Source organism: Nycticebus coucang, chromosome 2, assembly GCF_027406575.1.
Source record: "Nycticebus coucang isolate mNycCou1 chromosome 2, mNycCou1.pri, whole genome shotgun sequence".
Taxonomy (NCBI): Eukaryota; Metazoa; Chordata; class Mammalia; order Primates; family Lorisidae; genus Nycticebus; species Nycticebus coucang.
This window is the reverse complement of record NC_069781.1, coordinates 118,473,254-118,489,386: the sequence shown is the minus strand read 5'-3', so window position 1 is coordinate 118,489,386 and position 16,133 is coordinate 118,473,254. Positions and strand designations below refer to the sequence as shown.

Sequence of the window (16,133 nt, the reverse complement as noted above, 5' to 3'; positions counted from 1 at the left end):
AAGGGAGACCCACCGAACCAAGCAGCCCATCTTGAGTCGCTGGCCTTTCTCTCCACTCAGAAGATGTTTGAGCGATCTGGACAGCATGAGGGCTGGCCATGGGCGCCCTGCCCTGGTGGCCAGCACTTACTGGCTGAGTGCCTCCCGTAGAGCCCCTGGGGAATCCACCCCGCCAACTGTCCAGGAATGGAGAATAAACCGCATTTGATCTGACCTTTGATGATTCCAGTTGTAGTCCAGAAATACTGGAACTTTCTGCACAGCTCTAACTGCCGCCTGCACAAGGCGACTCCCTGGAGAATCAGGGACGTACACCACACCTCCACCCGGGACCAAGCCCCTTCTGACAGGGCAGGAGAGAGCTCGGCCTGAGATGGGAAAACACCAGGGCTTCGTGCATTTCTCTGGGTCAGTAGCTTAACAAATAACTAAGAGTCCACCAAGAAAGTGGGAGTAGTCTTTGGTGGGAGGATAGCCAGGGCAAAGCCATAGAGGCGGCTTAGCAAGGGAAACTGCAGGTTTTCTGGAGTGACCAGGGCTAAGGGGGTGGGGAGGGAGCGAAGAACAGCTGAAATGAGGCCAGCTGATAAAAAGCTGTAAATGCGGGGCGGCGCCTGTGGCTCAGCGAGTAACGCGCCGGCCCCACATACCGAGATTGGCAAATTCGAACCCGGCTCCAGCCAAACTGCAACAAAATATAGCCGCGCATTGTGGCGAGTGCCTGTAGTCCCAGCTACTCCGGAGGTTGAGGCAAGAGAATCGCCTAAGCCCAAGAGCTGGAGGTTGCTGTGAGCTGTGACGCCACAGCACTCTACCAAGGGCGACAAAGTGAGGCAGTATCTCAAAAATAAATAAATAAATAAAAAAGCTGTAGATGCCTGGAGAGTAGAGACGTCGGCCTGAGGACACTGGGAAGCTATGGGAGACTTTAGAATTGTAGAGGATGTGATGTCAGAAAGAGCCCTCTGGCGGTCAGGAAGGGTAACAGCCTGGGACGGACCTGCAGACTACGGGGTCCCAGAGCAGAACATCACGACGCAACTGGAGGGAGCTGGGCAGAAGGGATCCCTCAGAGGTAAACTATATAGACGCAGAACGAGTTAGGCTGAAGGCATGGCTGAATTCGAACCGATTTAAAGGCTCAAGAGGTGAACAACTGGGGGCGCAGGCGGTGCTTTGTCCTGAAAAGCAGGGAGGGTCGATGCTCGCGCACGCTCAGTCGGGCTTCTCTGGTAACCAGGGAGAGTGGTTGCTAGGAGACCATGCAACTAAAAGACTCGCCCAACTACCGAGACGGCAAATGACCCGGCTTCATGCCAGAAACCGACCTTCCTAGGTAGCCATCTTGAAATCTGGCATAATTCACGTTCTGGGCCGAAGCCAGGAGTGACAACCAGTAATGATAAAGAAGAAAGACAAAATGCCAACAGGAATCTGGGGGAAAGGGTAATGAGTTCTTGTCATTTCCCAGAGTATCCAAGAGGAAGGTTGGTTGCCTCTGCCCTTAACAAAAATGGCCGCCCAGTACTTGGGCGTTATGTGAAATATGGCAGTACTTCCGGTCCAGCTGCCCACAGCGAAGATGGCGGCAATGGAGAAGCGGCGGCCTGCGGCTGCCCCAGCGGCCAGTTTCACGGACAACAGCCGGGCGTCAGTGTCTCGGGCGGCGGCGGCGGCGGCTGAGAGCGAGGAAGACTTCTTGCGGCAGGTCGGCGTGACAGAGATGCTGCGCGCAGCCCTGCTAAAGGTGCTGGAGGCGCGGCCCGAGGAGCCGATCGCCTTCCTGGCGCACTACTTCGAGAACATGGGCCTGCGCTCGCCCGCGAATGGCGGTGCCGGGGAGCCCCCGGGCCAGCTACTGCTGCAGCAGCAGCGCCTAGGCCGCGCGCTTTGGTATCTCCGTCTGGCCCACCACTCCCAGAGGTGCGCGTCTGGCTGCCGGCTGTGGGTGGGGGCGGGAGCCGGGCGGGGGCGGGGCGGTGGACTTCAACTCCCGTCGTGCCTAGCGCAGCTGCCTCCCCACAGCGCCTGCTTTTGGGGCGCGGGGACTGCTGGAAGTTGTAGTTCCTGGGATCAGGGGCTCGGAGTCCTGAACTAGTTGGAGGTGCCACGTTGGGCGTGGGTGATTCCCTCCAGCTAGGCTTTTTGTGATGCCTTTTGGCAGGTTTTTTGTTTCCCGCGTGCAGGCGGTGATTGTGAAAATAATGCAGCCCGGGGAAGGCCTGGCCTGAGGTTGGAGAGCAAGCCCTGTGAGCCGGGCCCCAAGCTTTGGGCAGGGTGTGGATGTTCCCAGGGCTGGCAGGCTCATCGCAAGCAGGAGGGCAGGCGGGAAGAGGCCTGCAAGGTGCGAGAAAGGGGTGTGGGGGTTGAGGGCAGGATGCCCAGCTAGTATCTCGCCAGGAGGGAGATAAAGGGTGTGGAAGCTGGGAGGTAGACTGAAACGTGCGGGATGAGGGACGTGCCTGCCACCCGTGTACCTGGGGCAAGACGGCTCTGAGTGCGTGGAAGATGCTAGAAGCACGTGTGGAATGCACATCGGCGTCAAGGTGGATGGGCAGAAGCTGTTTGACCTGCAGCCCCAACCCGGGGTGGTGACTGACTGGATGTGGCCTGGTGTCCTTGGCACCAAGGCTGAGTGAGGCAAGCATTTGCGTGAGGGTGATTTTTATAAGAGGGTGCACCCAGGAAGAGGGTGGGAGGAGCAAGGTGGGGAAGAATGCCAAGCAAAGGTCCCCTTTTAGCCTGATCTCTACAGGAACTGAGGCTATCCAAAGGGCTGTAAACACTAAGGCAGACCTCATCAAAGACTCCCAGACAAGCTAGGACAGAGGAAGAAAGGTTGGGGAGGGCAGGGCATCAGAGCAGAACACCACCCCTAGGGTGGCAGGGACAAAAAGCCACCCCAAGTCAGGGGCCTGGGCAGAGGAGCTCTGAAGAGCTGGCTTGGAGTGGTAGAGAAGTGTACAAAGACAGACACAGAGATGCGAGGCCACTGGCTTGAAGGTGCCAGAATGGCTTACGAATGGTTAAGTCAGGGGGGCTAGAAGGAGCCTCACAGCAGAAAAGGTAAACAGAAGGGTCAGCAACTGAGACAAGGGACTGCACAGGAGATTGTAAATTGGGAGGTGTCATGAAGGCTATAGGAGGGAAGAGCAAGCTCAGAACCATGCTCTGACGGACTTACAAAAAAGGATGGAAGGCAAGACCAGAGACAGAGGAATGAACCAGCAGTCAGCATCCTGGCACATCCAGAAGAGCATCTTTCAAAGAGTTAAAATGGTCAGTGGCAAGTCCACCATGTATAGTTGTTCAGGTCAACCACGCATAAACCACTCACCCCAAAAAACATCGTAGATGAAGATGTTTATATAAATTTCCAAGGGCTGCTGTAACAAATTACAAACTTAGTGGCTTAAAACAACAGAAATTTATTCTTACAGTTCTGGAGATCAGAAGTCTGAAGTCAAGGTATCGGAGGGCCACATTCTCTCTGGAGACCCCAAGAGAGGGTCCTTCCCGCCTCTTCCAGTTCCTGGTGGTTGCCAGCAGTCTTTGGCAGTCATGATATCTGCAAAGGCCCTATTTCCAAATAAAGTCCCACTTGAGGTTCTGGGTGGGCATGAATTTGGGAGTACTTGTCACCTGAGGACAGGGTATTGGGCTGTTGGCTAGAGGAGGTGCACAATATCCAGGAATATGGGAGGAGTAGCAGGGCAAACAGCAGTGCAACAGATGCTTCCAGGCCCCTGGGCCCATGGGTCACCCCAAAGATGAAGCCAGTGGTTAACAGGCTCACCAAACCTCAGTGGCATCTGATTTTGTGTTCACAGGAGCCAGGCCTGATCTTGTCCTTCCAGTGGGTGGCCCAGGCCACCACTTCCCTTTGCAGGCATTCAGAAGCTCCTGAACATCACCTGTCAGGTTGGCAGCAGAGGCCAAGAACTGGGCATCTTCATCCCCACTCTGCCTAGCATGTGCATCCCAGTGCTAAGGGTTTAGCTAGGCCATCCTGGAGCTGCTCTCAATCATTAGATTTGGGGAGAAGTTACCCCCTCTTTGCCAGTGTCTCTCATAAAATAGCCTCCAATGCCCTGCAGAACACAAACACAGACCTCAAGTGGTGTGCTAGAGTCAGGCCCAGAGAGGGCAGCCCCTGAGACCTCCTTATAACAACCATGTTACTAGCAGCAGCAGCAACAGCAACCCATTCCCGTGCACAGAGCACCAGCTGGCCTAGGCCAGGGAGTCTTAGCCTCAGCTATTGGGCACCCCCCAAACCAGTCATAAACACCACAGATGTTCCCAGATGTCACCCAGGCTGCCCTCCTTGAGAACTACTCATCAAAAGTTAAAAGTCTTTCATGTCTCTTTCTGGAATCTTTCCATAAATACAATTTTTTTATTAAATCCTCACATTTTACAAACTGCTGTGTAGGTACTGACACAGATAGAACCCTCCTGAGTACAGACAGAAACCCAGGCCCAGAGCCCATACAGCAGACCTGAGATCCAGGCCCAGGCTTGCCTGAGTACAGAGCTTGCCACCTACACCTGGGGAGCCCCCAGGAGGCACACATCTGAACAGCTTAAAAGTCCTGTCTCATACAACCCCTATGGCTCTGACCTTACAAGCTGATTCCTTTGTGTGTCCATCTTCCTGCCCCATGAGGCCAGGAGCAGATATGACAAACAGTATTTAGATAGTGTGGCTATCTACAGGTGACAGTCACAGTGAGCACAGGCACTATTGGGAACCACCTAGCACAAACTCCAATCTTCCATCTTCAAGGTGCAGGTTTGGGGCCCTCGCTTCCTAGGTGCAGAAAGCCAGGCTCATAGGAAGGTTGTTAGACCTTGTACACAGGTGCTAAAGAGCTGGAGAGTGGCCAGGTCTTGGCAGAGAGGCCCAGGTACAGAGGTGACTTACTCTTGGGCCTCACATATGTCCTTATCCGTGAGGAGGAGCTGTGTCACATGACAGCAACAAGCAATACTGGAGCCTTAGCAGCTTTATCACAGCCAGGGTTCTCTTGCTTACACCACAAGGTCAGTGGGGGGCTCCACTTGTGCAATTCCAACTGGAGCTTACACAGTCATAGCAATGAGGAGTAATGCAATGGTTCTTGAAATTCCCATTGAAAGTGGACCACATGGGACAGCGCCTGTGGCTCAGTAGGTAGAGTGCCAGCCCCTTGTACCAAGGGTGGTAGGTTCAAACCCAGCCCCAGCCAAACTGCGACAAAAAAATAGCTGGGCATTGTGGCGGGCACCTGTAGTCCCAGCTACTTGGGAGGCTGAAGCAAAAGAATCACCTAAGCCCAGTAGTTGGAGGTTGCTGTGAGCTGTGATGCAATGGCACTCTACCAAGGGTGACATAATGAAACTTAATCTAAAAAAATAAATAATTTTAAAAAAATAGAAAAACCAGCTAGGTGTGGTGGCAGGCACCTATGGTCCCAGCTGCTCAGGAGACTGAGGCAAGAGGATTGCTTGAGCCCAGGAGTTTGAGGTTGCTGTGAGCTATGATGACACCATGGCACTCTAGCCTGTGCAACAGAGTAAGTCTCTGCAACAACAACAAAAAACAGAAGAAGAAAGTGGACCACATTTTGCTTACCCTCACATTTCAGCAGCGAAAGCAAGTCCCATGGTTTAGCCAACTTTCAAGGGGTGGAGAAGTTTGTGGAAAGACTTTGCTGGGCACAGCTGTGGCTACCAGCCCTAGGAGTCTTACCTTCTGGAGTTCACGTATACTCCCCTCCACGTTGAAGAGAGCCACCTGCACAGCCAGCAGGACATCACAGAAGCAACATATTGCAACTTATGAAGACAGGTCAGGACAGACAACATGACATCGGCCTTGCTCCAGGCCAACCAGCCACCATGTTGTGAGGAAGCTCACTTGGCTGGAGGAGACATCTATGGGTAAGAACTGAAGCTTCTGCTGAGAGTGGCCCCAGTATACTCTGCGTGTGAGTGTGCCACCCCAGAAGTCAGACTGCAGGGCCACAGTTGATGACTGCAATTTATGACAGAGATCCTGAGCCAGTGCCTCCCAGTAGCTGTGTGACATGTTTGTTGTGGATTTTAGGCCACTAGGTTTGGAGTCTAATCTGTTACACAATAAATAACTGATTTACAGCAGACATCCCAAACCATCCTCTTCCTGATGGGATGGGTTAACAGTCCCAGCTCCTGCAGGGCTTGTGGAGAGGCATCCATGGGCTGCTGTGGGTAACAGTAATGGTCTGGAAAGCACCTCCCTCTGTGAGCACCTAGCACAACAGGAGGGCCAGTCCTGGCTGGGAGACAGCCAGGACCCTGTCCCCACCTTATCCAGCTGGGAGTATCCACCCAGCACTTACGTTGGGCCAGCCTGTGGAAGAGTGGCACCTCATTGTAAACGTGTCCTCCTTGCTGTGGAGCTGAGCATCCAGAAAGAATGAATGTCAGCCCTGAGGTTGGCCACTTCCTCTTTGGGACCCTTGGCCAGACCACTAGCTCGCCGAGCCTCAGTTTCCCTATATATCATAGTGGAAATTACAGCAGGGCACTGCGCAGTTAATGTAATGAAGGGAGTGAGGCCCAGGGATGAAGTAGCTCACCCAGGGTCACGCTGCAGCCAGCACACTAACCACTGTACTCCCCTACCACCCTCGTGCCCTCCATGGGACACTCACAGCACAGGTGTGGCCCACAGTAGAGGCTCAGAGCCTCAGGTTCCTGTTGAGAGAAGGGATCATGCTGCCCTTGGAGCTGTCAGCAGGACTAACAGGCTTTTTCAGTAAAGGGCCAGGGAGTAAACATTTTCAGCTCTGCAGGCAGTCTCCCTCATGACTATGCAGCTCTGCTGTAGTGTGAAGCAGCCACAGGTGTCAGGTCAGTGGGCTAGTGTGGCTGTATTCCAATAAAACTTTGTTTACAAAGCAGGCAGGGGGCTGGGTCTGAGCCTTGGATTCTTGCCTGTGTGTTGACCTGCGATAAAAACCTAAACATGGCATTTGGCCAGGGGCAGCCATTCTCTGAGTGCAGGCATCATTGATGCTACAGGTAGGGCAGCCAGAGGGTCCTGGGGGCAGATGCCCCAAACAGACTGTTGGTGGATTCAGCAGACACTGGGCCCCTGCTGTGTACCAAACAGCATCCTAGGTAGGAGGACTGTAAGAGTGACTGACAGATGAGTGCCCTGCCTTTGTAGGGTTGACTACGCTAATGAGGATGGGACAGAAGGTTAGATGTTGAGGACTGCTAGAAACAGCTAGGCCAGCTAGGCCAGGCGCAATGGTTCACACCTGTAGTCCAAAGCACTTTGGGAGGCCAAAACAGGAGGATCACTTGAGACCAGCCTAAGCAAGAGTGAGACCCTGTCTCTACAAAAAAATAGAAAAATTAGCTAGGCATGGTGGCATCTGTAGTCCCAGCTACATGGGAGGCTGAGGCAGGAGGATTGCTTAAGCCCAGGAGTTTGAGGCTGCAATGAGCTGTGATGATGCTACTATAATTCAGCCTGTATGACAGAGTGAAACTCTGTCTCTATAAAAACAAAAAGGCAAAGGAGAAAGGAGGCTCGGTGCCTGTGGCTCAAGTGGCTAAGGCGCCAGCTACATACACCTGAGCTGGCGGGTTTGAATCCAGCCTGGGCCCGCTGAACAATGATGGCTGCAACCAAAAAATAGCCAGGAGTTGTGGCAGGTCCCTGTAATCCCAGCTACTTGGGAGGTGGAGGCAAGAGAATCTCTTGAGCCCAGGAGTTGGAGGTTGCTGTGAGCTGTGATGCCACTGCACTCTACCCAGGGTGACAGCTTGAGGCTCTGTCTCAAAAAAAAAAAAAAGGCAAGGGAGAGAAGGTATCTTGGGAAGACAGCAGGCCAAGGGCTGGGAGGCTATGCAAAGGCCCCGAGGCTGGAGCACAGAGGTGGGTGGGAGGGGAGAGAGGGTTGGCACTAGCCCCGTGGCTCCCCAACACGCCCTCCCCTGCAGGACGGCCTTCAACAACAATGTCAGCATGGCCTATGAGTGCCTGAGCGCCAGCGGGCGCAAGAAGAAGCCGGGGCTGGATGGACGCACCTACAGCGAGCTGCTCAAGCGCATCTGCAGGGATGGCGAGGCCCCTGAGGCGGTCGTGGAACCCTTGCTGCGCAAGATCCAGTGCCGCGACCATGAGGCAGTGCCACTGGACATCTTCCGCACTGGCATGCTCACCTGCTTCGTGCTGCTGGAGTTTGTGGCACGGGCCAGTACCCTCTTCCAGCTGCTGGAAGGCCCTGCCATGGCTGTGGCTGACCGCCGTGTGGGCCAGGCTGTGCTGGACACCCTGGAGGGCGCTCTGCAGGCCAGTGACAATGCCACAGCACCTGCCTGCTACCTGGAGGCTGGCTCACGCCTGGGGCCAGACAGCCTGGCACTGGCCATGGATCGAGCCATGTCAGGGCGGCGGCCCAGCTGCCCCATGACCCGTGAGGAGTTCCTGGAGAAGGCAGCTACCCTGTTCATTGCCAAGGTCAAGCCAGTGGGCTGAGCCCTGCCCAGGCTTACTCAGCGCCCCCCTGGTAGAACAGATTTGGGACCCAGGTTTGGGTGTCCCTGTGTGCAGGAGGGTGCAGCACCTTGTCTACACCTGGTCAGGACCTGGGCCAATGCCCCAGTCCTGGGGAGGTTAGACTCCCAGGACATGGACTCCCCCTTCCCCACAACTGCCTGCTTCCCTGTGGCCCCTCCGCTCCCTCAGGACCTCGGCCGGGCAGAATAAAACCTGCTGCTGAGGCAAATCCATGTGTGCTCTAACCTCCCAACCCACTTGCCCTGTGGGTCCGACAGCTGAGTGGCACTGCCAGCTCCTCCATAATGCTGGCCTCTCTGTAATACAGGACCCTGGGCAGGTTTCCCCAGCTGTCAAAGAGGTTGGCTGGGCAGATGACAGCAATACTGATGATAGTAACAGCTTACACACCTTCAAACAACTATAGCATCTTACATAATTCTCTCCACTGCTCCGTGGGGAAGGTAGATTGTTGCTGACACCTGGCAGATGGAGAGACTGAGACCCAGATGGGTGGAGGGTCACACCCCAGTAAGGGGCCAAACAGGGATTTGGGCCCATGCTCAGAACACACACCCCACGCTACCCACCAAGGTCCATTCAAAATCACATGCACCTGTAGGAGTCAGCCATTGAGCACTCAGCAGGCACCCTGGGTACACCCACACACACTGAATCACTTCCTGGATGGAGAATTCTGTGGGGAGCAGGAAGAGCCAGTTTGGAATCAGATTCCCAGCTCAGAACAGTTCCTGGCAAACGACTTCACATTGTTGGCCTCAGTCTGCCCCTCTGTTAAATGGGCTCATGACAGCCCCTATTCTGACTGGGGGAAATTTCCACAAGCTCCACAATGGCAGGGACCACCCCTGTACCCGTTTCCTAACACTGGGCAAAGTCAGCAAAGAGTAGGCAGTGAGCGAAACAAAGGACCAATGAATCTCGGAAGATCACCTGTTTCCCAGAAATAGGTACAATATTTCCATTCCCACTCTTCCATGATCCAGAGGTAGAACCTACATCCCTTCTCCTTGACCTCCAGTGGCTTCTCCTAGCTCTCCCCTGGGACTTGTGTGGTGAGGAGGCTCCAGTGCAGGTGCATGTACCACTTGGCAGCTCCTGCTTTGCAGATTTTGTGAGCTAAATAAATGACTGTTGTAACCTCCTGAGTTTCGGAGTGCTTTGCTACACAGCAGTAGGGAACCACTGTTAGCAAAGAGCACCCACTTCACTGGTGTCAGTTTTAGGACTGTGACAGGCCAAGCACCTGCACACAGCAAAAGCATCTGTGTCAGGAAGAGCTGGCACTTGCTGAGGGCTATGTATGCCTGCGGTCCCTCCCCTCCTGGCCCACAGCCAGGCCAACTGTGGTCAGCTTTCAGTGCTCTACTGTCCTAGAGACCAGAAGTCTCCATTTACCTCCTGGGGTAGACAGTGGCCAAGAATGACTGGGAAGGGGATACACAAGCTGGCCCTCTGCCCCATGGTGCAGCCGCCTTCCTAGTCAAAGCTCACCACCTCTGCCCTGCTTAGCTTCCCTATACCACCTCTGGTGCCAGGACTCAGGGCCAGAAGTCCCCATTTGTGGTGATCCTGGCCTAGCTCTGTCTGAGCTCAGCACTGGACTCTGCAACCCTCTCTGGCAAAAGCACATTCCCAGACCCCCCCAAGCCGCCCTTGGAAGGTTCCTCTCTCTTCCCAGCTTCTCCAGTGGAAGGTACCCTCCTGGGTCTTTTCCAGAGATATCTCCATGCCTCACTCTGCATTCACTAGCCCACAGCTTCAGTTACCACCTGTTGGCCAAAGGCTCTCAAATTCACACCTTGGACACCACCACCATCTGCTCTAGCCCTTGAGAGCCTCCTCCACGGGAATGCCCCAGCCCAGCACATTCAAGATGAAGCTTCTGGCCCTCTCTAGCCCCAAGGCTCCTCTGGAGCCTCTAGTCTCTATGGAAGCCCTCCTCAAGTCCACCACACATGGCACATCACAACTTCCTCCCCTTCCCCAGCCTGGAGGGTCTGGCCAGCACCCTCACCCATCAGCCCCATTCCATGCTCCCAGCCTCAGTGGTTGGGACACCGCTGGCCAAGCTCATGCATCCCTGGGGCTCTTTCTGGGAACACAGTGCTGGGGGCTGATCCAGGAAGACCTGGGCCTGGACTTTCAGGGCCATCCTGTCACCCTGAGGACTGTGAGCTAGTCAATACCCCAGAAAGCTGGCTCGACACCCATAGCTCACTGGTTAAGGCTCCAGCCACATGCACTGGGGCTGGCAGGTTTGAGCCCAACCTGGGCCTGCTGAACAACAATGACAACTACAACAAAAAATAGCCAGGCTGGGCGGCGCCTGTGGCTCAAGTCGGTAGGGCACCGGCCCCATGTACCGAGGGTGGCGGGTTCAAACCTGGCCCCGGCCAAACTGCAACCAAAAAATAGCAGGGCGTTGTGGCAGGCGCCTGTAGTCCCAGCTTCTCGGGAGGCTGAGGTAAGAAAATCGCTTAAGTCCAGGAGTTGGAGGTTGCTGTGAGCTGTGTGAGGCCACGGCACTCTACCGAGGGCCATAAAATGAGACTCTGTCTCTACAAAAAAAAAAAAAAAATAGCCAGGCTGGCTCAGCGCCCATAGCACAGTGGTTATAGCATCAGCCACATCCACTGAGGCTGGCGGGTTTGAACCCAGCCTGGGCCTGCTAAACAACAACTGCCACAAAAGATAGCCGGGTGTTGTGGTGGGTGCCTGTAGTCCCAGGTACTTGGGAAGCTGAGGCAAGAGAATCGCTTAAGCCCAAGAGTTTGAGGTTGCTGTGAGCTGTGATGCCATGACACTCTACCAAGGGCGACATGATGAGATTCTTTCAACAACAACAAAAAAATAGCTGGGCATTGTGGTGTGCGCCTGTGGTCCCAGCTACTTGGGAGACTGAGGCAAGAGAATCACTTAGGCCCAAGAGTTTGAGGTTGCTCTGAGCTATGACACCATGGCACTCTACCACGGGCGACATAGTGAGACTGTCTCTCTCGCCCTATATATATATATGTATATATACCCCAGAAAGCTTGAGCTGTTTGTGCCTCTGTCCCTCACTCACTGCCCAGGCACACCAGCCTCCATCCAGTCCAGCTCATCTTCAGCATATGGCCTTTGTATATGCTGTGCCTGCTCCCTGTAACATTTTCTGCAGACCCACCTGGACCACTTGCTTCCACACTCCATCTGGTCTCTGCTTGGATATCACCTCCTGAAAGGTGCTTTCTTGATCCCCCATGATCCCCCTATCCAATATACTCTCCTACACCATCCTGACTGCTCTCTAAGCCCTGGAATACTTTGCCTTCACAGAAATTACTGTTACCAGACATTGTTTATGTATTTATATGCTTGTCTGTGGCCTGTGTTTTTTTTTTTGGCCGGGGCTGGGTTTGAACCTGCCACCTCCGGCATATGGGACCGGCACCCTACTCCTTGAGCCACAGGCGCCGCCCCCTCTCTGTGTTCTTGAGGACAGAGATTTCCTTGTTTAGTTCACTGCTGAATGTCCAGACCTACATTTGCACACAGAAGGCCTGGAAAGAAGGAAGGGAGGGAGGGATTTTGAGAGGAAGAATTTGAAACTCATTGAGGTGTATTCAATTCTTTTTTTTTTTTTTTTTTTTTTTTTTTATTTTTGGCCGGGGCTGGGCTTGAACCCACCACCTCCGGCATATGGGATCGGCGCCCTACCCGTTGAGCCACAGGCGCCGCCCGAGGTGTATTCAATTCTAATTGCTGCTCTACCAAATTACCACAAACTTAGTGATTTCAAATAACATAATCTCATTATCTTACAGTTTTGGTGTCAGAAGTCCTAAAATGAAGATGTGGAAGGGCTGGTCCCTCCCGGAGGATCCAGAGAAAATCTCCTGCCTTTTCCAGCATCTAGAGGCTGCCCACATCCCTTGGCTTAGAGCCCCTTCCTCCCACTTCAGAGCTAGCAGCAGAGCATCTTCTAGTTTCCCTCTGCCTCTGACCTTCCTGCCTCCTTGTATGAGGCCCCTGTGCTGACACTGGGCCCCCCAGGTGATCCAGGATGATCTCCCATCTTAAGTTTCTTATCCCATCTCCAAAGCCCTTTTTGCCACAAGGTAACATATTCACAGCTTCTGGGGATCAGGATGTTGTCATCTTTGGGGGCATTATTCTCTTCCACACTAATGGGCTCCAGATTGCACAGCAAAAAAGGGCAGAGAGGCTGGGCAAGGCAGCTCAGGCCTGTGATCCTAGAACTCAAGGAGGCAAGGCAGATGGATTGCTTAAACTCAGGAGTTGGAGACTATCCTGAGCAAGAGCAAGAGCAAGACTCCGTCTGTACTAAAAATAGAAAAACTAGCTGGGTGGGTGGTACATGTCTGTAGTCCCAGCTACTTGAGAGGCTGAGACAAGAGGAACATTTGGGCCCAGGAGTTAGAGGTTGCTGTGATCCACAGATGCTATGCACTCTAGCCTAAGACAAAGAGTGAGCCTCGGCCTCAAGTGGGGGGAGAGAGGGCAGAGCTTGCCTGTAAGCCAGTTCTGTTCAATTCAGAGTACACAGGCCCCATAGCCTTTGTCTCCTGACTCTCTCACACATCCCCTCTGTCTCCTGAGATCATGTCTTTTTCCCTAACAGGGCACCATAGAAGCAAGACTGTATTGAGTAAATTTATTTTCTTTCATTTCAGATTAATATAAGGGTACAAATGTTTAGGTTACATTGTTTTCATTTCTTTTTTTGACAAAGTCTCTCACTCCCTGCCCTGGGTAGAATGCCTTGGCATCCTAGCTCACAGCAACCTCCAAGTCTTTTTTTTTTTTTTTTGTAGAGACAGAGTCTCACTTTATCGCCCTCGGTAGAGTGCCATGGCGTCTCACAGCTCACAGCAACCTCCAACTCCTGGGCTTAGGTGGATTCTCTTGCCTCAGCCTCCCAAGTAGCTGAGACTACAGGTGCCTGCTACACGGCCCGTCTATTTTTTTTGTTGCGATTTGGCTGGGGCTGGATTTGAACCCACTGGTGCCCTACCCATGGAGCCACAGGTGCCGCCCCACCTCCAACTCCTAAGCAATCCCCTGGCCTCAGCTTCCCAAGTAGCTAGGACTACAGGTGCCTGCCATAATGCCCAGCTAGTTTGTCTATTTTTAGTAGAGATGGGGTTGGCTTTTGCTCAGGCTGATCTCAAACTCCTCAGCTCAGGCAATCCACCTGCCTTGGCCTCCCAGAATGCTAGGATTACAGGTGTGAGACACCTCACCCAGCCTGTTTTCATTTCTAAGGTAAAGTTCAAGTTGTGTATTGCATAAGTTTCTGTGATCACTTTGCATTTTATACTAAGAGCTTTTCACGTACTATCTCATCTAATTCATTCTATAGATAAAGAAGCTGAAATTTGGTTTAGCATCTGAGGAATATTTCTACAGTTACAGCAGAAACTAGATTTGAATGTAAGGCTGTTCAGTGGCACGTGATGGCATCCCCAACTCAAACTGGCTTAATAAAAAAACAAGTTAAGCAAGAGGGACTTTACCTAACAATTGCAATCAGTGTAACCTGGCTTATTGTACCCTCAATGAATCCCCAACAATAAAAAAAAAAAAAAAAAAAGTTAAAAGCTTACATCGGGCGGCGCCTGTGGCTCAGTGAGTAGGGCGCCGGCCCCATATGCTGAGGGTGGCGGGTTCAAACCCAGCCCCGGCCAACTGCAACAAAAAAATAGCCGGGCATTGTGGCGGGCGCCTGTAGTCCCAGCTGCTTGGGAGGCTGAGGCAAGAGAATCGCTTAAGCCCAAGAGTTAGAGGTTGCTGTGAGCCGTCTGACGCCACGGCACTCTACCTGAGGGCGGTACAGTGAGACTCTGTCTCTACAAAAAAAAAAACAAAAAGTTTGCATCATTGGAACCTGTGGGAAGCTCAGGTATGACTGGATCCTGGAGCACAATTATTGGCATTCTCTCTTACAAGTCGGCTCATTACAGTACTGACTTTGTTTAAGGCCTTGTGGTGAAAATATGGCCCAATAACTCCAGTCTCAGATCCTCCCCACTCAGCCACCCCAGCACTGTGATCTCAGAACATGTTCCAGGGCTACATCTCCTCAGATGGCCAGGAGTTTCATGTGTTCCTGAACCAGTTACTGCAGCCCAAGTGGGGGATGGGGGAATAGAATGCTCCATTTAAATGACCCATCTCTGTGACCAGGGCTTGGAGTCAGCCCAGTTCAAACCTTTCACACTGACTAGCGAGCCCCAAAAAGAAAATTGAGTGCTGTGCCAGAAATCAGCTGTCCACCACTGCAGGGTGTTCTAAAGCCAGAGAAGCAGGCTTTCCTGCCCATCAGAGCCTGAGCAGGACCAGTTGGAGGGGCCTGTAAAGCTGATACATCCCTCTTCCCACCCAGTACCTCCCAGGATGTAGGATGTACATAGGAAGGGAGATTTGGGGAAACTTCAGAGGAAGAATCATGAGTAATTCTAATTACTATTTATTGACAGGTGCTGCCAGCTCTATAATATTGGCACTATTGACAACCATGTGGTCCCAGAAGAGAATGAAGGTCAGAGGGCACTCAGAATACTGGGTGAAAGGTATGCAACCAGAGAGCCCACTAATTGAGACACCCTCATTTCACTCTGGGTCCAGGGTGCTGAGCAGAAGGGCCTGAGAGAAGCCCAGAGCCTCCTCACAAAGGAAAAAGCCAAGTTCCCCTGGGCAGTCATAGAAGTGGCCACTTGGACCAGGGCTTTGGACTCCTTGGTACCTCTCCACTCTTGACATTGTTTTCCTTTCTCAGGTCTACTTGCCTGTTCTAATCTGGGACACCAAACTCCATAGGCCAGGAGCCAGGTGTTGGGGCATCTGTGGTAGGCAGTCACCCTGGGCCCAGCCCGAGGTGTTGGTGCAGCTGTGGGCAGCCCAAGACATGTGCCAGAGAGGCTGCAGGCACAGGGCACCACACCTACTCTCAATGAAGAGGCGCAGCTGACCCAGTGTCCAGTCATGGGATGTGTTGGTGTCCAGGCCAGGCCTCAGCCAGGTCAGAGCCCAGGTTTAGGGCTCAGCTAAAGTCAAGACTTGGGTCGGTTCAGAAGTCAGCCTAAGTAAGGTTCAAGGCTCAACTTGGGGTGGTCCCGTCAGGATGAGGGCCCTGTCCCGGGTCAAGTGCAGAATCAATACCGTCGGATAGATGATGGATGGGAAGGTAAACTCATTTCTACCTTCAAGGAGCATCTTACCAACCTCTCATGATTCCGGTGTCCAAACTCGCACGCCCTCCCCTTCGGGTCCCTCATTGACCGCGCCCTGACCTTGACCCTGTTCTCAGCCCGGCTTCACAGGAATAATAGAATAATAATAATAGAAGCCCGGTCTGCGGACCAGCCGAACTCCTGGCCCATCTCTCCCTTTCTGCTGCGCCAGGGAGATCCCTTTTACGGGTAGGGAAGCCGAAGTTAGGGCAACAGGCTCTCGGCCGGGTATTTGCGTCGCCGTCCAAGCCCGGCCTCCAGCCTTCTGCCACCACCCCCGCCTCCGCCTCCGCCTCGCGCCCCACGCCCAGTCCCCAATTCCCCGCCCCGGGCCC

General features: G+C 53.3%; 1 protein-coding gene across 1 annotated transcript; it reads left to right on the top strand.

The window, feature by feature from the left end:
- The first annotated feature begins 1,078 nt into the window (after window positions 1-1,078).
- Window positions 1,079-9,708, top strand: TPGS1 (tubulin polyglutamylase complex subunit 1). The gene is made up of 2 exons (XM_053581644.1): window positions 1,079-1,923; window positions 7,981-9,708. Exons 1-2 carry the CDS (start codon window positions 1,547-1,549, stop codon window positions 8,516-8,518), a joined length of 915 nt encoding a protein of 304 aa, XP_053437619.1. The 5' UTR covers window positions 1,079-1,546; the 3' UTR covers window positions 8,519-9,708.
- Window positions 9,709-16,133: the final 6,425 nt, after the last annotated feature.

Bases quoted from the DNA above. Each gene is read 5' to 3' on its own strand.
- TPGS1 (XM_053581644.1), top strand. From the start codon at position 1,547: ATGGCAGTACTTCCGGTCCAGCTGCCCACAGCGAAGATGGCGGCAATG. The intron at 1,924-7,980 runs GTGCGCGTCTGG...CCTCCCCTGCAG, and splicing joins CTGGCCCACCACTCCCAGAG to GACGGCCTTCAACAACAATG.